The sequence below is a fragment of the Rattus norvegicus genome, chromosome 5 (assembly GCF_036323735.1).
Source record: "Rattus norvegicus strain BN/NHsdMcwi chromosome 5, GRCr8, whole genome shotgun sequence".
Classification (NCBI taxonomy): domain Eukaryota; kingdom Metazoa; phylum Chordata; class Mammalia; order Rodentia; family Muridae; genus Rattus; species Rattus norvegicus.
Genome location: NC_086023.1, coordinates 143,729,532 through 143,750,824, shown reverse-complemented (window position 1 = coordinate 143,750,824; position 21,293 = coordinate 143,729,532). Strand labels below are relative to the sequence as shown.

Sequence of the window (21,293 nt, the reverse complement as noted above, 5' to 3'; positions counted from 1 at the left end):
CCTCCCCCCAAATTGAATTAGCAAGGTATTACTGTATCATTTTTACCATCTTAGAAATTCTAGTAAGTAGTACCTAGAATCTTTTTCTTGGCAATTTATTATGAAACTAAACCTTTTCTACATAAAGTCATTATTCTTGATGACTTCTGTAGTTCTACAGTACTTAAACATTAAACATGTAATTGGTCCAAAAAAAAAAAATCTTCCTTTTCCTAACAAAAAAGTAAGTTAAATCTTAGTGAAATCTGTGAAAAGTCAGCCTCAAAATTAATTTTAGATCAGAGCTTGGACAAAGGGGGATGTATGAATACGGACGGGAAACCTACTGATTCTATGTTTATCCCTCAAGAGATTAATGTCCAGGCCTGGGATGGAACAGAGTCCTGCCTTGCACACAGTCTTGATTTAGGTGACTTAAATTTCATTTTCAGCTCATTTTGTTCTGAAAGATACCATTTTAAAATTTAATTCGGTAAATGGAAGCTAAATAAGTGGTTCAAAGCCAAGTATGACTGAACAGCCAAAGCTAAACAACAAAATTGAACTGATACAGACCAAATCGAAACATGCCAACCAACTCTGAAACAGCGGGAATTCTGGGCAGATCTTGTCTCCTGATCTACACATTTGTCGTGGCGATTGACTTGAGAATGAAGGAGCATTGTCGTAAACAGGCAATTTGTTGGGTAGGTCTAGAGCCAATTTAAGTGCTATCTTGTTACCTAGAAGATTGTAAACTATGGAAGAATTTTTTTTTTTTGTCCCTAGAAAATAATGCTTTTTGTCTTGACTATTGCCTGACTTCTGTTTTTAAGAAGCAGATTAAGCTTGCCACTGTATGCTCAGCTTTTTATTTCTGGCTTATCTGTTTCATGGTTTTGCTTTTGTTGTTTCTTTTTGTTTTCCCTCTCCTATAAGGAAAGTATCCTGAGAGTTTGAGAAACCATGCCTTTAAATTAACTAACTGCTGAGTCTACAGAATTGGAGAAAGTTCATTTTTTCCCCCTTTATTTCAGACTGTATCCTTTTCAGTGACTTTAAATACTTTTGCAGTCTGCAGAGCCAGCCTCATGTTTCTGCATCTTAGTGACTACAGCTTTGGCTGCAGGGAGCCACAGGGTCCTCCCTTACTCTAGTAATTGGTAACAGGAGCAGCAGTAGACCTAAGTATGGGAACATGAATTATACACCCTCCTTAGGGCTGGTGATGGATCTCCTTCAGTGGGATCATACTCCTTCTCATAGCCTGCCTCTGCCTGTCCTTTTTTATTGTTACTGTTTCTGAATGAAAAATATAGAAGGTAAGTTTTTATTCTTGACTTTTAAATTTTGCTTAGATAGCAACTGTTAATTGACAATTAGATGCATCTTTGCTAGTTGTTTTTCTTTATGGTGTAGATAGATCTAAGAACAATGGACAATACTAGAAAACCAATTCTGTTTTATCTTCAGTTTCTGAACTGAACTTCAGCTTCTCCTGATACTGTTATCAAATCCTTAAAACAACACTTCCTAAAGGGAGTTACTGTCTCCAAGATTCTGTGTATATCTGGGATCCTGTATCACAGCTAGGTCTGATCCCTATACTTAGTTTTATGTTTCTTCTTGTATATACATCTATGATAAAGCTTAATTTACAAATTAACTACAGAAAGAGATTAATAGCAATGAATAACTAAGTAGAATATTAATAACACTTTACCATAATAAGAACTGTTGAGGGGGCTGGAGAGATGGCTCAGCAGTTAAGAGTACCCGACTACTCTTCCAGAGGTCCTGAGTTCAATTCCCAGCAACCACATGGTGGCTCACAACCATCTGTAAAGAGATCCGATGCCCTCTTCTGGTGTCTGAAGACAGCTACAGTGTACTTATATATAATAAATGAATAAATCTTTTAAAAAAAAAGCTGTTGAAATGTGGTAAACTAGGGGTTGGGGATTTGGCTCAGTGGTAGAGCGCTTGCCTAGGAAGCGCAAGGTCCTGGGTTCGGTCCCCAGCCCCGGGGGGGGGGGGGGGACCGAAATGTGGTAAACTAAAGAATTAGGTGGCTTAGTGGATAAATATCAAACCTGAAGACAGGAGTTTGATCCCTGGGATCCTCAAGGTGGAAGAAGAGAACTGATTTCAAGTTGTCCTCTGACCACCTGTACACAATACACTTGGCACGCACATCCAACACACAACAAATAAATGGGGCACTAAAGAATTAGTTATTTTTTTAATTTACCACTTAATATTTTTGATTCTGAATTATCATAAGAGATTTTGTAAAACAAGACCTTGAAAAAGATAGGAGAGAAGACACTATCTTTATTACTTTATATGTATGAATGTTTTGCCTGCCTGTAGGTGTTTGTGCATCATATACATACAGTGACCTTGGAGACCAGTAGAGAGTGACAGATTCCTTGGAACTGAAGCTAATATATAGCTATGAGCTAGCATGTGAATGCTTTGACCCAGGTCTGCTGCAAGAGCAGATGATTGATATATATATATATATATATATATATATATATATATATATATATATATATATATATATATATATATATAATGGGCAAGCGGTGCCACAATTAGTATGAGGTCAGAAAATTGCAGGAATTGATACTCCCCTTTTATGTGTGTCCCAGGGATTGAACCCTGGGTTGAAATGCTTAGTGACAGGCATGGTTATCTGATGAGCTATCGGGCATCTGGCAAGCCTCAGGACTCAGGAACTATCATTTTAAAAGCACATGTAGCCAGGAACTCTGGCACATGTCCTCTTTTAGTCCCAACATTTGGGAGGCAGCGTTAGGCAGATCTCAGAGTTTGAAGCCAATCAAGGCTGCATAGTCAGAACCTGTCTCAAAAACAAAACAAAAGCAAACATGGCCCAGTGTTGCTCCATGGGAGAGTGCTTGCTGAGTGTGTGTAAGGTTCTGTGCACACACAAAAGCCTCTCAGGCAAGTTTACGGTCTAGAAAGACCATGTTTTTAAGTGAAGCATTGTACCAGTGAACTATATCCCTAATCCCTTCTAAATTTTGTCTTCAAACCAGGTCTTGCTAAATCCCCTAGACTATCCTCTAGCTTCAGTTCTCCTGCCCAGGCCTCCCAGGTTAACTTAAGATCACATGTATATTAACATGCTTGACAGAAGGTTTCTGTTTTGTGTTTGTGCCTGCACCTGCAGAGGCTAGAGGACACCAAATCCTCTGGAGCTGGAGTTAGAGCTATGACAGCTTACCCGCTGTGAAATGCTGTGGGTGTGGGGAACCAGATTATGGTCCTCTGGAGGAGTAGCAAGTTCTTTTAACCATTGAGCCAGTTCTCCAGTCCTTTTAACCAACCATTGAACCGGTCCTCCATTCCCTGGTCCGTTGTGTTGTTTCCTGAGACAGTAGCTCACGTGTCCGAGTGGCTTCAGACCTGCTGTGTAGCTTTGAGTGTTGTTTCTTTTTCCTGATGCTACTGCCTTACCTTGACAGTGCTGAGATTACTAGGTGTGCAGTAGCATGGCTGGCTAGACTTTTAATTAATACAAAATAGTGAATTTCATTATCGATTTCCATACATGAATACCATATACCTTGATTATGCTATTGTTTCTGAAGGGATTTTATTTTATATCTTGAGAGATAATATTTTTTTAGTATCCCCTAGTAATAGTAGTAGTAATATTATGATTGGCAGAATAAATGGTATTTAAGGGGGCTGGAGAGATGGCTCAGCAGTTGAGAGAGCTGACTGCTCTTCCAGAGGTCTTGAGTTCAAATCCCAGCAACCACATGGTGGTTCACAACCATCTGTAATGAGATATGATGCCCTCTTCTGGCGTGTCTGAAAATAGTAACTGTACTTATATATAATAAATGAATAAATCTTTTTAAAAAATGGTATTTTAAGAATCTCGGGGCTGGGGATTTAGCTCAGTGGTAGAGCGCTTACCTAGGAAGCGCAAGGCCCTGGGTTCGGTCCCCAGCTCCGGAAAAAAAAAAAAAAAAGAACCAAAAAAAAAAAAAAAAGAATCTCATCAGATGTCCTAAATATTAGCACTCAGTGGGCAGCGGAGGCAGCTCTCTGGAAATGTGAGGCGGCCAGCTTAATCTGCATAGCAAGTTCCAGGCCAGCCAGGGCTACCCTGAGTCCCTGCCGCACCAAAGGTGGGGGTGGGGGTTGGGAGGAGAGAACTAAGTGAATTTGTACAAACCACTTTTTAAAATTACTATATTTATGTGTGTGTGTGTGTGTGTTAGTGTGTTAGTTAGTTAGTTGTAGCACATAGCAGGAAATCAGAAGACAACTTGTGGGAGTTGGTTCTCTGGCATGTGGGCCCTTGAGATCAGATCAAACCAAAAATGGAACTCAGGTTGTCAGACTTCCTGCTGACTACCCTCATTTCTGACTTCTTTGCTGTCTTGGTTAGGGTTACTATTGCATGATGAAACATCTTGACCAAAAGCGAGTTGAGAAGCAAAAAGGTTTATTTTTAGCTTATACTTCTATTGCTGTTCGTCGCTAAAAGAAATTAGGACAGAAACTTAACATGGGCCAGGGACCTGAAGGCAAGAGCTGATGTAGAGGCCATGGAGTGGTGTTAGTTATGTGGCTTGTTCAGCCTATTTTCTTCTAGAATCCAGGATCACCAGCCCAGTGATGGCCCTGCCCACAACGGGCTAGGTCCTCCTCCATCAATCACTACTTAAGAAAATGTCTTACATAGTACAGACTTGCCTATAGCCCAATCTTAGGGAAGTATTTTCTCAATTGAGGCTCTTTGCTCTCTGATGACATAAACCAGCCAGTACACCGGCCCTGGCTTTGGCCTTTTTGATGGTTCCTAGTTGTCTAAGGCATTTTATTTTTGAGTTCTTGTGGTTCTCTCAGTGGACCTTGGCTCTGTCACAGTCCTCCTGTATTAAATAAAAAAACAGTTCTGGCCTTGCCGCTGAGTTGAAAGATGTTCACACTGTGGGGAGGTGACTCTCCCTGTGCTTGGGTGCCTTACAGTCAGATAGTGCCACCTTGTGGTACCTAAGTGAGATCATCGAGTTCAGCCACAGAAATTTGACCTAAATTAAACCATCTCCAGTCTCTAGAACAAAAGTAGTGTTTTGTGTTTTTCTGATCTAATTTTGGCAGATTCTTTTGAGCTTTTCAATGGCTGTGTTCTTTGTTTGACAGCAAGCTGTTACAATTGTGCCTTTACAACCTCAGGTCTCATATGTAAGACCTTTATCTACCTGCTAAGTGTCCTGTGCCTGTATGTCTTTAGTTTACAGAATTGAGGGAACAATTGCTTCCACAACAAAACTGAAAACAAATATACAGAACCATATGGATTGGAGTGTTAACCTTTTGTTGGCAGTTATTTTTTTTAACTGAAAATGCTCTTTAAAAAACATTTCCCCATTCCCTTCCTCTGCAGTTCTAGGTCTCGTTCCAGATCATACTCTCCAGCTCATAACAGAGAAAGGAATCACCCCAGAGTATATCAGAATCGAGATTTCCGAGGTCACAACAGAGGCTACAGAAGGCCCTATTACTTCCGTGGACGAAACCGAGGCTTTTATCCATGGGGCCAGTATAACCGAGGTGGCTATGGAAATTACCGTTCTAATTGGCAGAACTACCGGCAAGCATACAGCCCTCGTCGGGGCCGATCCCGATCTCGGTCCCCCAAGAGAAGGTCCCCTTCACCAAGGTCCAGGAGCCATTCTAGGAACTCGGATAAGTCATCCTCTGACAGGTCAAGACGTTCTTCGTCCTCCCGGTCGTCCTCCAACCACAGCAGAGTTGAATCATCTAAACGAAAGTCTACAAAAGAGAAAAAGTCCTCTTCCAAGGATAGCCGGCCATCTCAGGCAGCTGGTGATAACCAGGGAGATGAGGCTAAGGAGCAGACATTTTCTGGAGGCACCTCTCAAGATATAAAAGGGTCTGAGAGCTCAAAGCCATGGCCAGATGCTACCACCTATGGCACTGGTTCTGCATCACGGGCCTCGGTTTCTGATCTGAGTCCCCGGGAGAGAAGCCCAGCTCTCAAAAGCCCCCTCCAGTCTGTGGTGGTTAGGCGAAGGTCACCACGCCCTAGCCCTGTGCCCAAACCTAGTCCTCCTCTTTCTAATGCATCCCAGATGGGCTCATCTATGTCAGGCGGTGCTGGATATCAGTCTGGAGCACACCAAGGTCCGTTTGACCATGGCTCTGGGTCTTTGAGTCCATCCAAAAAGAGCCCTGTGGGTAAGAGTCCACCAGCCACTGGCTCTGCATATGGTTCATCTCAGAAAGAGGAGAGCGCTGCTTCGGGAGGAGCAGCCTACACAAAAAGGTAAGTTTCTCATTTCCGCATCCCCAAGTGGCCAGCAGCTTAGTGCAATAATAATGCCTGAGTTACTGCTCTGATTAATAGCAATAAGGTAATACCTGCTTCCTTGACTCTTCATTAAAGGCCTCAGGAAACCTTCAGCCTAACTCAAGGTTTCCTGCGTATGTAGTGTAGTACAAGTTTCTTTAGACTCGTCTGCAATGGTGTGTTTTCATTAAACACTGCCTTGGATTCTACCAATCTAAGCTAGGAAATAGTAGAGGTTTGAGGGTCAGCTACCAAAAATATGTCTTTGCTAACATGACTGGCCACTGGAACTGTAAACCTCTAGGTTCTACCATCTGCCGTGTTTGATACACATTGGTCCATCATGATAAAGAGCCACACTGAAGAGAATGAGCAAAATAGGAAAGGCCAAGGCTTAGTCCAGGAGAGCCGTTATTTAAAAACACAGGGCAGGTGTATGTCCTAGTAGAAGTTGCAAGCTTTGTGTTACCCTGGAAGGGAGCATAGTGAGTTTGATAAGGAATTGTTTCTGTGTGGATTGGATGGAGTCAGAGGTCATAGGAAAGGTGCCAGAACTGTTTAGTCAGGAGAGACTCAGCGAGAGGTTCCTTCTTCAGTTCTCTACTCCTGGTAGCACATTCTCTGGTGCTGGCAGTCATGTGGCTCTTTGCCATGTTCATTCGTGTTGACCATTTATTGCCCATAATTACCTAAGTCTGCAGTTAGGTTGCTTTGCAGTATATGTTTTAGTCCTTGACAGCACTGAGTGTAGGTTTGAGTCTGGTCCCTGCTTTTCTATTAGGAGAATAATGATTTTGCCACCTCCCTTCATAATTTCCCCCATTAACAAGTATTTTGTTTTTATGTGTTCACAGTATGTTTCATTATGTAGATCTTCTAGGTGACTTGAAGCAAATTTGAAGTCTCTTTTGAGACTTGTATTTCCAAATGTGAGTTGTATAAAATCAAAACAGTCCAAGGTTGAACATTCTGTTTGCTTTGCTGAAAGCAGATTTTTAAATGAATGAGTGAAAGTTGGGGTAAGACTTTAGTTGTTTTCCCCTTAGACCACATTGCAGGTAAGTAAAAAATAATTTTCAGTATCCTAAATAACTTGCTCTTCTGGGTTTTTGGTTGTTTTTATAAGGCACAGTTCCACTGACTCTTAAATGCTGAGCTCATAAATTGTTAGAAATGTTTAGAAAAGAACAGGTAGACAGTTCTGATAATACTGAAAGATAGGTATGCTTGCTCAGAGACTTCAAACCAGAGCAGGAGGCTTAGGTCTCTTGTGTGTCTCCCTTGTGTCTTTATAACTAGGTATCTGGAAGAGCAGAAGACGGAGAATGGGAAGGATAAGGAGCAGAAACAAACAAATACTGATAAAGAGAAGCTGAAGGAGAAAGGGGGCTTCTCTGATGCTGATGTCAAAATGAAATCTGATCCATTTGCTCCCAAGACGGACACTGAGAAGCCCTTCCGAGGCAGCCAGTCACCCAAAAGGTATAAGCTCCGGGATGACTTTGAGAAAAAGATGGCTGACTTCCACAAGGAGGAGATGGATGAACAAGATAAGGACAAATGTAAGGGAAGGAAGGAACCTGAGTTTGATGATGAGCCCAAATTTATATCTAAAGTCATAGCCGGTGCAAGCAAAAACCAGGAGGAAGAGAAGTCAGGCAAGTGGGAGAGCCTGCATGCAGGGAAGGAAAAGCAGAGGAAAGCAGAGGAGCTGGAGGAGGAGCCTTTCACAGAGAGATCCCGAAAGGAGGAACGTGGAGGGTCCAAGAGGAGCGAAAGTGGGCACAGGGGCTTTGTGCCAGAAAAGAATTTCCGGGTGACTGCATACAAGGCGGTCCAGGAGAAAAGTTCATCGCCTCCCCCAAGGAAGACCTCTGAGAGCCGTGACAAGCTGGGAAACAAAGGAGACTTTTCCTCAGGGAAGTCTTCCTTTTCCATTACTCGGGAGGCCCAGGTCAATGTCCGGATGGACTCCTTCGATGAGGACCTTGCACGGTGAGGAGTGCTCCTTGTTGACCCCCAGGGCTCTAATGGCCTAAATAGTTTCCTTACCCAGTCTTTCTGAGGATGGAAAGTTTCCTTGCTGCCACCTGTCAGTGCCAGCACCTTTATATCTGTCCCTGGAGTGGAGAGTGACTATGGCTTACAGAATGATGATGGCCCATGAGCATTGTGGGGATAAAGGATCTTTCAGCCCTTTGTGGCTGGCTTTCTTTGTTTCTGGGAACTTGGAGCAACTATTTTGGTCTGTTTTCCCTCCAAACCAACTCACACCCACATTGTTTCTTTTACCTATGAAGACACTTGAGAACCGTGTCTCCATTTTACGTGGGTCACCAGAATCTATTTTTTGCCACCATTAAATAGCAGAAAACTTCAAATTGATGGACTCTGCCTCTTCCGTTCTTCCTCTAACTTCAGGAAAGCATGGTAGAACCCAGACTGACTGCTTTTTGACTTAGTATAATCTACCCAGTTAGTTGGAACTCTGCCTGAGTGGTGTTCTAGCCACATGTTCCATCCACTCTTGCTACTTCTGTTTAAGAAGCGGGGAGGGGGCAGACATGCCACAGCATGCACGAGAAGGTCAGAGGACATCTTGTGGGAATGAGTTTTTCTTTTTGCCTTGTGGGCCCTGGCTTGGTGGCCATCACCTGTACCCACTGAACCATCTCACCAGCCCCACTTCTTTATGTTGCCTCGTTGAATGACCTTCCTAGCCAAGTTAGTTGATCGTTTACAGTATTTTTGTTTGATGTATGTGTTGAAACAAGTACGGTCACTAAGGTTTAATACTTCCCCACTTGAAGATTCTCAGTGAATTTTGGACCAACCTTTCCTTAGTTGTAATGTGATAGAGAACAAAAGGAACATTTGTGGATAGGCTTAAAACTTGGAATTGCCGGGCAGTTGGTGCTGCACACCTTTAATCCCAGCACTCAGGAGGAAGAGGGAGGTGGATCTTTGAGTCTGAGGCCAGCCTGATCTACAGAGCTAGTTCCAGGACAGTCAAGGCTACACCGGGAAACCTTATCTCAAAAACCAAAACAAACAAAGCAAAACAAAACAAAACCTTGGAACTGTCTCAAAGAAAAAAGGAAGGAGGGGCTAGCAAGATCCACTAAGCCTGGTGATCTGGAAGGAAAGAAATGACTCCTACAAGTTGTCTTCTGACTTTTACTTATGTATTCCACACTCTTTCATCCTCCCCTCCCTGGCACAAAATAAGAGGAAGCTGTGGTTCCATGTTGGAAAACTCAGATATTTAGTATGTACAAAGGCCCTGGCTTTGATGCCCTGCATTCTATACCCTCACCCAAGCTTATAAAGGCTGGCCCAATTGTGCAGTTCCAGTACTCAGGAGGCTGAGGCAGGAAAATCACAAGTTCACAACCAGCCTTGAGTTACATTGGGGGCGGGAGGAGGGCTATCTTGAGAATTAGAATATTTTTATGGTTAAAGAATTCGGACTCTGTGTATCTCTTGTTACACCAAATCTCCATGTATTTGTTTTTCAGACCCAGTGGCTTATTGGCTCAGGAACGAAAGCTTTGTCGGGATCTAGTCCATAGCAACAAAAAGGAGCAGGAATTCCGTTCCATTTTCCAGCACATACAGTCAGCTCAGTCGCAGCGTAGCCCCTCAGAATTGTTTGCCCAGCACATAGTGACCATTGTTCATCATGTTAAAGGTGAGTTGATTTCTGCATATTTGTCTTTCTAAAACAGGATGACAAGGGAATGAGGAAGCCTCCAGGATCTTTAAAGCTATAGGTTAGGTTAAAGGAACAACTTTCAGTGAGAGATTTCCATATTTTAATAGAGATGAGTGTTTTGAAATGCTAACAATCTGTAGTCATGATTACAAAATTCTCAACACAAAGTATGAAGACTTTAGGGCTGGAGAGATGGCTCAGCGGTTAGGAGCACTGACTGCTCTTCCAGAGGTCCCGAGTTCAAACCCCAGCAACCACATGGTGGCTCACAACCATCTGTAATTAGATCTGATGCCCTCTTCTGGTGTGTCTGAAGACAGCTACAGTGTACTTATATATAATAAATAAATCTTAAAAAAAAAAAGTATGAAGACTTTAAAGACTTCTTTTCTATTGATTTATATATGTGTTTGGAATGGGAGGTTCCTATGGAGGCCAGAAAAGAGCATCAGATCCCCTGGGAGCTAGATTGACAGTTGGTTTGGAGCTGTCTGAGAAGAGTGCTGGAGAGCAAACTTGTGTCCTCTGGAAGAACAGCAACCTGTCTTTGCCAAGTTCTATTGTCTCCTGAGAAAATGGAGGTGGTCAGGCTGAGAAATGCCAAGAGCAATAAATGATTGAGAAAGCTGAACTGGGCTGGTTACAGGCCCAATCTAGAGTTAGAGTCAAGTAGTCATTGAGCCTGTGCCCCAAAGGGAGGTGAGCACCAGGGTCTTTGTCCTTGTGTCCTGTTCCCAAGATACCGGAACAAACTAGAAACCCAGCATGGGATTGTTTGTGAACCCGCTGCTTTCTTCCTTTTCCCAGCGTATTACTTGGGTGTGAGTACTTGTGTTTATCTCTAAGGCTACAGGTTCTTGGGGGAGTTGACCATTATACCTGCCTCTGATAGCCTATTCATGTATTTCTTTGAATCTTACAGAGCATCACTTTGGATCCTCTGGAATGACATTGCATGAGCGCTTTACTAAATACCTAAAGAGAGGGAATGAACAAGAAGCAGCTAAAACTAAGAAAAGCCCAGAGATACACAGGTGAGGTCCTCAACCTTACACTGGGGTTGTGGTAAAACAATTGTCACTTGATTCTAAACTCACATTGATGAGTATTAGGGGATTTGTCAGGCACATGGAGATCTTGTGTAGAAACAAAGTTGATCATACCTGTAAGTCCTTAGTAGTCAATCAGATAAGTACCGGGTAAGACCAAGTTTGTAAAAACAGTCTTAGGAATAGCATCTGGTGGGGTCTGTCAGCTCACTAGAACTACCAGTCTTACAGAGAACTAATGGACCCATGTACTTAGATTCTCAAGATGGGAACTGCTCTTTGAGTTAAACAGAACATACATATGCAGTCAGGGTAGTAGACGTGATTATAAGCGAATCTAAGATTGAATCTACTTTGCAAACTAGTAAGTAGCACTGTTGGGAAGAAACAGAGCTCTGCTGGGCGTGGCAATACACTTTTTTTTTAGATTTATTTGTTTATTTTATGTAAGAACACTGTACACGGGGGTTGGGGATTTATCTCAGTGGTAAATCCTAGGAAGCGCAAGGCCCTGGGTTCCGGAAAAAAGAACCAAAAAAAAAAAAAAAAAAAAAAAAAAAAACACTGTACACACTTATTTTAAGATACACCAGAAGGACAACCATGTGAGTGCTGGGAATTGAACTCAGGACCTCTGGAAGAGCAGTCAGTGCTCTAACCACTGAGCCATCTCTCCAGCCCCCAGCAATACACATTTTTAATCCCAGCACTGGGAGGCGGGAGCAGGCAGATCTCTTGAGTTTGAGGCCAGCACAGGCACACACAAATAAAAACAAATTCTTTTTGTTTGTTTTTGAGACAAAATTTCTCTATGTAGCCCTGGTTATTCTGTAACTCATTAGGGTAGCTTCAGGCTCAGATCATCTGCCTACCTCTGCCTCCCAAGTGCTGGATCTAAAGGCATGCGTTCCCTGGCTATGAATACTTATTTTTAAATTATTTATTTTGTGTGGGGTGAGAGGGTGTAATTTTGCTACAGGTCTAATGATAGAGTGCAGCTAGGCATATACACTTAATCCCAGAGAGTGGGGGGGAGAGAGAGAGAATGAGTGAGGGATTATATACATGGCAACAGATAAACTATGAAAAGTAATTATGTCCATCTATGGCTCCATTACATACCTTAGGATCTAGAATGTTGACTAATACTGTTGTGTAGAATAGTATGCAATTACTGTACTTTTAATTTTAGGAGGATAGACATTTCCCCCAGTACATTCAGAAAGCATGGTTTGACTCATGAGGAATTGAAAAGTCCACGGGAACCTGGCTACAAGGTGAACTGTTGCTTTGATCAGTAATTCCAACAAAATGAGTGCGTTGGGCATGAACTTGACAGAAATGTGTTTGTTTAAATTACTCTCTACTTAAGTTTGTGTTTTTCTTTTAAGGATGGGCATAATTCTAAAAATGAACTACAAAGGGTTAATTTTTATTAAAATGTATCAACAACCTTTGTGAAGTGGTTAGAATATGGTAAATGACCCCAGAGTCTATTGAGGTGAGCTTGAGAAAAAAAAGAGAGGCGTTTTGGAACAAGTGCCCATGATGAGAGAAGAAACTTTTTGTGATATTTTTCTGCTTGTAAGTATTATCAAATCAACTGTCTACATGCACTATTTCCAACCATGATTTCAGAAAGACATGCATGTCAGAGCAGAGTGAAATATTCATATCTTAACTCAGTAGACTGTGTTCAACAGCTGGTGCGCTTTTTTGTTTTTTTTCCTAACATTGTACCATATCATCTGTCAATTACTGTTACTTTAAAATGGCCTGGCTATATTTGCAATGATGTGCACATAACACTGTTACTAAGAGGTTTAAACTCATGCAGTCTCTTACTGTAAAATAAATAGATGGAATTTTTAAGATCTTAATATTTATTGACCATCATTCATATATACAGTTTAAAATTTGAAATGAAAGATGGCTGTTCTGTGCTGCTGAAACCTTTTTTTAAAAATGCTGTTTTAAAATTTTCCAAACAAATTTGTCTTTTTGGTTGAAAGTATTGACCCCTTACCCCTGTCTCCACATGCCTGGCCCTAGTGAAGCAGCAGAAATCTGTGCTCCATGCCTCCAACAGCCAGCTTCTTAGTGATGCTGTCTAGTGGCCTAGGAGCGGTGGCTGCATTTGTCCTTTGTTGTCATTTATTTGTCTATTTATTGGCTTAGATCCTCTCAGAAACAGGTGGATAAAATAATAAACCTTCCTGTCATTCTTGCTATTAATTTCAGTGAAATATTATTGCATTGGGAAGTCTATGGTTCATGTGTGTAAGATGTTAATATAGAGTAGACGGCTTCCTGTTAGCGAGGGCTTGTTTCTATTAGACCAGTCCCAGTGCATGATGTCCTTGAAGCCATCTTAGGCATTTGCCCTCTTGAATTTTCCCTGGGTGTTATTGAAGGCCATTGCAGAGGTGATCTGGCCAATGTTGCTTTTTTATCTTTTCTTATTCCTAAAATACCTTAAGGTAGTTCCACACAGTAGTTGGTAACCGCTTTAGGTAGAGAGAAGTAAGCATTTCCTATAAAACTAATAGAAACACCTTCCAGAATTGATTTTGGCCATCTCAGCGTGAACACCTAGCCAGTCAAAAATTCACATACAGCATTTTCAAGAGATAGCACCTTGATTGTTCTTTTGAAAAGCAAAACAAAACCTGGCTGGGACGAGGCTCTTAGATCCCCAGGGCTTCCATTAGTAGAAACCACATTTGAGAATGAGTGAGTCAGCAGTTCTGGATCCCCAAACCGTAATTTTGACATTTTTTTGGCAGGCTGAAGGAAAGTACAAAGATGATCCTGTTGATCTTCGCCTTGATATTGAACGCCGTAAAAAACATAAGGAGAGAGATCTTAAGCGAGGTAAATCAAGAGAGTCGGTGGATTCCAGAGACTCTAGCCACTCAAGAGAAAGATCAACTGAAAAGACAGAGAAAACCCACAAAGGATCAAAGAAGCAGAAGTATGTGATACCCCTGTCTGACACCTTAAATTCTGGAGTAAAGTCTTTCCACACTACACTGTCTTAGTGGTAGTGGTTTGGTTTTGCCTTTTGCTACAGTCTGAACACAAAACCCTGGCTGGCTTAGAAGTTACTATGTGGAACAAAACACTCTGCCCTCCAGTGTTGAGATTACCTGAGAGCACAGAGCACATGTTCCTTTGGGCTCTTGTGGTACACTGGTTAGGAATGTAAGCATTTGCAGCTTTGTCTTAAATACCATGTGATAGTCAAAGGGGATTTCTAACTTGCAAATAGAACTTCTATATCTAGGTAATGTTTGTTACCTTAGTCCAAAGAAGGCTTTGTGCAAGAAACTAATGCTGGTAAGGATGTTATGGGGATTCATTGGGAAAGGTTGTTTGACAGATCTTTTGGACATGGTTTTTCTCATTAAACATTTTCTCAATGGACTTACCGTTTAGGAAGTCATTATTGCTGAACAAAAATAATAACCAGGTAGAACTAGATAGGAGAGGATTGTTGTTTTAAACTAGTTTCACAGACAGTTTAAAAGAAGTGTTCCAAATATTTTTTTTTCAAAGAATTTATTTTATGTGAGTACACTGACGCTGTTTTCAGACACACCAGAAGAGGGCGTCAGATCCCATCACAGATGGTTGTGAGCCACCATGTGGTTGCTGGGAAATGAACTCAGGACCTCTGGAAGAGCAGTCAGTGCTCTTAACTGCCGAGCCATCTCTCCAGCCCCTCCAAATATTTCTTAAAGTAGTCATTGTTGAGTTATGTAGGACAACAGTGTGCCGGTGCCATGAAATTTCTATTTGCCTTTCTTGGTGCTGCTGAGGAGTAAGTCCTGGGCCTCCGAATACCGTGCAGGTTTCCAGCTGAGCTGCTTTCAGCGTTAGTGCACTGTGGAAGGTTCTACAGGTTTGGTCAGCATTCATCAAACAGCAGAGTTGTAGCCTTTTCCTTCTCAAAAAGCAGCCTCTCTGCTGTTCTAAACTTGAACTGGCAGGCTTTTCTCGGGTCTCTCAGTCTGGCTTCATTCACCGTAGAGCAGCTTAAGGGTGGCCTGAACTCCTGGTCCTCATTTACCTCCCAAGGTAGGGATGATAAATGTACACTACATTCTTATTGGTGAAGAGGGTGAATTCCCACAAAAACCTCAGGACTGAGCGTAAATAAGTAATTACGCTGGCTCTTTCTGAAGTATGCCTACCCATGAGTTGCAGTGTAACTTTTAATAAGTTGCTTAAGCAGGTTTTTTTTAGGGCAATGCCAGCCCTACCAATGAAAGGGAACAGTGGGCTACTAAATGACTCTAAGGTGTCAGAAGAACTAAGCTCTCAGAAGTAGAGACCTCAGGTATTCCATAGTTTTTCTGTTTATTTACTTTTTTATTTTATATGCCTTTGTGTTTTACCTGACTCTGTTTGTTTTGTAAGGGTGTCAGATCCCTTGGAACTGGAGTTAAGGACCTGTGCGAGCTGCCATTTGGGTTCTGGGAATTGAACTTGGGTCCTCTGGAAAAGCAGTCAGTGCTCTTAAACACTAAGCCACTCTCTAGCCCCCCACTGTACAGAAAGCACTTACTCATTTCCCAATACCCATATGACAACTCCGAACCATCCAGTCCTGAGGAGCCAACAAATGCCCTCTTTGGCTTCCTTTGGGCACAGAATGCTTGAGTGGCTGAGTCAAAGGAAAATGATTTGATTACATGACTCTTCTTATTACTGTGTTTCTGTACAATTGGTAAAAACTTTGTTTATTTTGGCTTTTTTGTTTTGGTTTGGGTTTAGCTTTTCAAGGTAGGGTTTATATCCTTGATAGACCTATGGTCTTGAACTTAACAGAGCCCCACCTGCGTCTTACCTCTTGAGTGCTGGGCCTGGCTCAAATTGGGACCTCTTGAGAGAGCCCAACTTCTCAAAACTTCTTGCAATAGCACTGAGTTTTGGAGTGGTTGGATTTTCACATTCTGTTCATGAGAACAACAACAATGTAAGCTTCTCCTTTTCATAAGTAGATATTAAAGTGGGGGCTGAAGGAAGTAGGAGGATGTCTTAGTCACGAGTTTCTATTTTTGTGATGAAACACCACAACCAAAAGGCAAGTTGGAGTGGAAAGGGTTTATTTGGCTTACTCTCCAGATCTATAGTCCATCACTGGAAGAAGTCAGGACAGGAACTCAAGCAGGGCAGGAACCTGGAGGCAGGAGCTGATGCAAAGGCCATGGATGGGTGCTGCTCACTGACTTGCTTCCCGTGGCTTACTCAGCCTTCAGCCTGCCTTTTTATAGAACCTAGGACCACCAGCCCAGGGGTGGCTCCATCCACAGTGGGCTGGGCCTTTCCCTGTTCATCACTAATTGAGAAAATGCCTTACAGTTGGATCTCATAGGGGCCTTTCTCAACTGAGGCTCCTTTCTGTGGTGGCTGTAGCTTGTGTCCTGTTGGCACAAAACCAGCCAGTCACAGAGGACAAAGTGCCTTTTATTTATTTATTTATTTATTTATTTATTTATTTATTTATTTATTTTTTAATGTGTATGAGTCTTTTTTCTCAACTGTATGCCTGGTGTTGAAGGAGGCCAAGGGAGGGTGTTGGCTCCCCAGGACTGGAGTTATCAGTGGTTTTGAGCAGTTATGTGGGTGCTGGGAATCAAACAAGTGCCCTTAATAGATGAGCCAACTCTCCAGTCCCAAAGTGCTTTTCATAAATGAAGAACTGAGAAATACTTTGTGGTCTCTTTATCTGGAAGCTTGGTTCTGACACTTTAGAGTCATTTAGTAGACAGACTCCTGTTACCTTTGGCAGGGTTGGCACCATTCTGTAGTGTATAGACACTTAGTCATCATCGTCATCTAGTTTGTCTAGTCTGTAATCCTCCCCCCACACCCCCCCCCCCAGATGAAGGGAAAGAAGAGAAATTACTCCAGAAAAAGTTGCTGCCAATTCTGGGCTTAACAACACAGCCTATCTGAGATCAGTACAGGGTGGTGAGGAGTGGGCTAATTACGATTTGGTTTGAATCAAGGCTCTTGCTCAGCTTTGTCACCTATAAATTGAGTAATGTGGAATTCCCTGGTCACTTTGTTGAAAACTTGATTTACCAGTAAGGTGTTTCATCCTTAAATGTGCCGCCCACCCCCTGCGCCCACCCACAACACAGCGTCCCTTTGAGTACTAGTAGTGACAGCTCACAACAAAGGGGCTTTGCTGCAGAGCCAGAGCCAGCCGCTGTGACTCCCAGGCCTGCTAGCCTTCTCTGTTGATTCATGTGTTAGACCACACTGGAGGCCAAGGTTGTTTTGTGTTCTGTATGTGTGATACATATTTACCACAGGCCTCGAAACTGTTGTATCACTGAAAGTGACTGGAGAACGGGAGGAGGCCCCAGGTCTACTTGGGTGGGGTGAGCAGGTTGGCGATGACTTGGTTGCTCAGTGGTTATCTGTCTTGATTTCCTCCTTTTTGTCTGTGTAGGAAGCACCGCAGAGCAAGAGACCGGTCTAGGTCCTCCTCGTCCTCTTCCCAGTCATCTCACTCCTACAAAGCAGAGGAGTACCCTGAGGAAGCAGAGGACAGGGAGGAGAGCACCACAGGTTTTGACAAATCCAGATTGGGGACCAAAGACTTTGTGGGTCCGAATGAAAGAGGCGGCAGAGCTCGGGGAACCTTCGTAAGGGCTCCCTCCCTCTTTCTCTACACTTCCGGCTCCTCCTAGGCCTTAGTAAATCTCAGTAGAGTATCCGTTCTTTTGCCTCTGATATGAGCTATCCAGTTGTAGATTCTTTGGTTCCCTAAGCTTCTCCATTCACTTGCTTCTGTTTGTAATTACCTCCAAAGCCTTTTATAGCTTCCCATCCCAGAATTTTCCTCTGTATCTTAGCTCTTATTTAAAGGAAGGCCTCTGGCTATGTATAGCCCCTGGACTGTCTACTTGGGAGGAGCGGAGAAAGGGATAGGTAGAAACTAGTTTAACTACTTAACTGGGAGACAACTTTCCATTCCCTGTCCGGAAATGTTCTAACAGAACGCAGGGACCTTCTACTGCTCACCTCTGTTCCTGTTGCTTCTTTTATTTCTACAGCAATTTCGAGCAAGAGGGAGAGGTTGGGGCAGAGGAAACTATTCTGGTAACAATAACAACAACAGCAACAATGATTTCCAAAAGAGAAGCCGGGAAGAAGAATGGGATCCCGAGTACACACCCAAGAGCAAGAAGTATTACTTGGTAGGTGTCTGGGACTAACCAGCAAGGGGCAGAGAGCCTTTTGCACACAGTGACTCGTTTGAGGGCTCTAATTGGTCTGTCTAATTTGTGTGGGGGCTTAGAGCACTGTGGATATGTTAGTATAGTGCAGCCTTTGGAGGGCTAAGTCAGTTTATGGATTCCAGAACAAACAAGAGATGTTATTGTTGCCTTTCTTATCCTGTGATCTTAGACTCCTCACTTACCCACAGTCTCTGTCACCCTCCGTTGGTGGATTGATAAGAAAGGCAGGTCTAGGCTTTTCCTCACCTAAGTTGTGGATCGCTCCCACGCCCCTCTGGACGGTTACCTAGGCAGTAACTCAGCCTCGCTGTGACTCAGCAGCCTCATCCAAGCCCGAGTGGCTCTTGACGGTTGTGCCCAGTTGCTTGGAGCCAATTTGAAGCTTCTAGAAAACCTAGGTGTGGGGTTGTTGTGAAAGGAAGGGGCCCTATAAAGGCCAGTCCCAGCTTCTGTTTGCCACTTGAGGGAGGAGCATTGCCAATCTGCTCTGTTCTTTACCGAGGCATCTGGCAGCTTCCCTGACCTTCAGGAGCTAAGACTTTCTTGGGTGTGGCACTCTACTGGGAAGTACCAAGTCTGATCAGTAGACTGATGGGGTGGTTTGTACAGGTTTTCAGAATGCTTCACTCACTCACCTCTTTGTTATCTCTGCTGTGGAGACTGTCGGAACAGGGATTGTTAAAGGTGCAGGCTGCTTTTCCTCCTTAATACAGCTGAAGAGGGGGTGTGCTACAAGAGGGCAACCTGGGGTGGAAGGTTTGAAAGTGCTAGAGCCCCAGGTATGTCTTCTGTTATCTAATGGCCTGGTTCCATTTCATATGTTAGTATGATTGACTTTCAAAATTAAATGAGATGCCTCTTGGTCTTCCTGCTTTTTTAAGGCGTTCCATCACTCTATTACTGTTGCGATGTTCACGCTATTGCCTTAGTCCTCAGAGCTCCTTAGGTACACCAATGATATTCTTGGATCTGAGCCTGTGGGAGTTTTGAGCGGGAGAAGGGCAGAAAAGGAGGCTGAGAGGGCTCTCTGGCCTTTGTGGATGGGTACAGAGTAGAGGCTAGCACTGATTGATGCCCGTCTTCTTTCCTTGCAGCATGACGACCGGGAAGGCGAGGGCAGCGACAAGTGGATGAGCCGAGGCCGCGGCCGAGGAGCCTTCCCCCGGGGGCGGGGCCGGTTCATGTTCAGGAAATCCAGTACCAGCCCCAAGTGGGCCCATGACAAGTTCAGTGGGGAGGAGGGGGAGATTGAAGACGATGAGAGTGGGACAGAGAACAGAGAAGAAAAGGACAGTTTACAACCTTCAGCTGAGTAGGGGCCACTCTTGATGGAGCCCTTGCCGGGGAGAAAGGCACTGGGAGAGGCTGGTCGAGCTAAACAAGGAGCCTCAAGAAGATCCTGAAAACCCCACCCCACAACCCACTAGCCACACAGAATCCCACTACAGCAGAGTGTGTCCCTGGTGCTGTCTCACTGGACAGGACGCTGCCACCGAGCCTACATCAGGCCCATGTTTCCAGCAGAGCACACTGGGCTCCCGCTGCTGTTTGTGTGGGGTGGGGCAGGGTGGGGAGAAGGATGCGATGCTTGGACTTTGTGTTGGTTTTGTCGTCCCATCCCCACTCCACCCCCAATTAGAAACCAAGTTTTCTTAATTTCATTTCATTTGGAACTAAATGGGAATTTGGTTTTCAATCTCTTCCTGTCCTGAGTTTTTAAAAGTCCTTATATTTTTCTTTTTTCCTTTTTTTTGGGGGGGGGTGGGGGATATGTAGTAATATTAGCATAAAGATTTTAATTTGGGCAACTTTGATTCCTAAGAGAAAACAAAGCATGTGAATAAAAATTGAAGTGTTCACCTCAGTTTGGGACCAAACTGCTTGGATCTTTGTACAGCCGGTTTTGTATGTTAAGGAGGAGTTTAAGGCCTTTCTGACCACCTCGTGTCCCCCTTTCTACACAGCCATGTATCACATGGAGTTGCTCCCAGCCTCCCCGTGCACCCTGCTCTTGTCTGACTTCTCCTGGGCTGGGCTTCCCATTCTCACCAGCAGCTCCAGCATCCTGAACTTTGTAGTCCTGCTGGTCTTCAGCAAAAGGAGTGGAAACTGGAGGGCAGTTTCTGGACGGGGTTTTCTAAGAAACTTCTGAATTCTATTATCTTTACAAATATAAGATGAGAAAATAATTTTTTCAATATTTTTTATTAATCTTTTTATAAAATGAAAAGACGCCTATGATTAAGGATGGTGGTTATGGCTGGGTGGTCTGTGGGGTTGTGTGTTTTTGGGTTTTTCCTTTTTTTCTTTTTTAACCTTATGTTTTGGGTTGAAACATTTTCAGATGTTGGGGGGCATTCTCATTAAAGGGTTCTTGTGCTTGCCTTCCGGGGTGGCGTCGCGGTCCCCAGCAGGTGAACCACTGCATCCGTGCATCTGTTGGATACCCACTGCACCCTCCTCCCTCAGCCTTTGCTCTTAGGTTGCCCTGCATACTGCCCTTTACTTTGCTAATTTCAATAGTTAAATTGGTTTTACTTGAATGATTCATGTTTAGGGGAGAGAGAAAAAACACCCTTAAATTTTTGTTTCAACTCCTCCTGCAAATAAAAACAATAAATGAAGTGGCAGATGTAAATGGACTGTGTGTGTTGCTTGTGTGAGTGACCCTGGGGTAGTAGGTGGGTCCTTGAGAAGTTCTTCCTTCTCAGGGAAGAAGCACCTCTTGTTCTCAGTGGAGTCTGGAGTCTGCATTCCGTGCTTTTGACACCTCCAAGAGCCAAACCTAACTACCATGCCAGAAGCCAGGACTTTGGCTTCCTTCGTGGTGGGGCAGGGGTCAAGGCTTCAGTCAGCTGGCTCGGCCTTTGTATGTTCACCTAGAAGTTGACTTTCAGGTGAGCCTAGCCCAGCTGGTAAACCGTTTG

The 21,293-nt window shown here is 43.4% G+C and overlaps 1 protein-coding gene across 12 annotated transcripts in view; it reads left to right on the top strand.

Moving 5' to 3' along the window:
- Positions 1 to 21,004, top strand: part of Thrap3 (thyroid hormone receptor associated protein 3) — a 42,285-nt gene extending 21,281 nt beyond the window's left edge. For 6 of the 12 annotated variants that reach the window (XM_039110014.2, XM_039110015.2, XM_008764021.4 and 3 more), the window contains 9 exons: positions 5,417 to 6,319; positions 7,643 to 8,338; positions 9,862 to 10,034; positions 10,981 to 11,092; positions 12,300 to 12,384; positions 13,894 to 14,081; positions 17,574 to 17,769; positions 18,181 to 18,324; positions 19,461 to 21,004. In XM_039110014.2, the coding sequence (XP_038965942.1) occupies positions 5,417 to 6,319; positions 7,643 to 8,338; positions 9,862 to 10,034; positions 10,981 to 11,092; positions 12,300 to 12,384; positions 13,894 to 14,081; positions 17,574 to 17,769; positions 18,181 to 18,324; positions 19,461 to 19,682 (2,719 nt within the window). In that variant the 3' untranslated portion in view covers positions 19,683 to 21,004. Of the gene's footprint in view, positions 1 to 431; positions 687 to 5,416; positions 6,320 to 7,642; positions 8,339 to 9,861; positions 10,035 to 10,980; positions 11,093 to 12,299; positions 12,385 to 12,498; positions 12,682 to 13,893; positions 14,082 to 17,573; positions 17,770 to 18,180; positions 18,325 to 19,460 lie in introns of those variants that run through there. The other 6 variants (XM_006238867.4, XM_063287755.1, XM_039110018.2 and 3 more) reach the window with 5 other exon arrangements.
- The last annotated feature ends 289 nt before the right edge of the window (positions 21,005 to 21,293 follow it).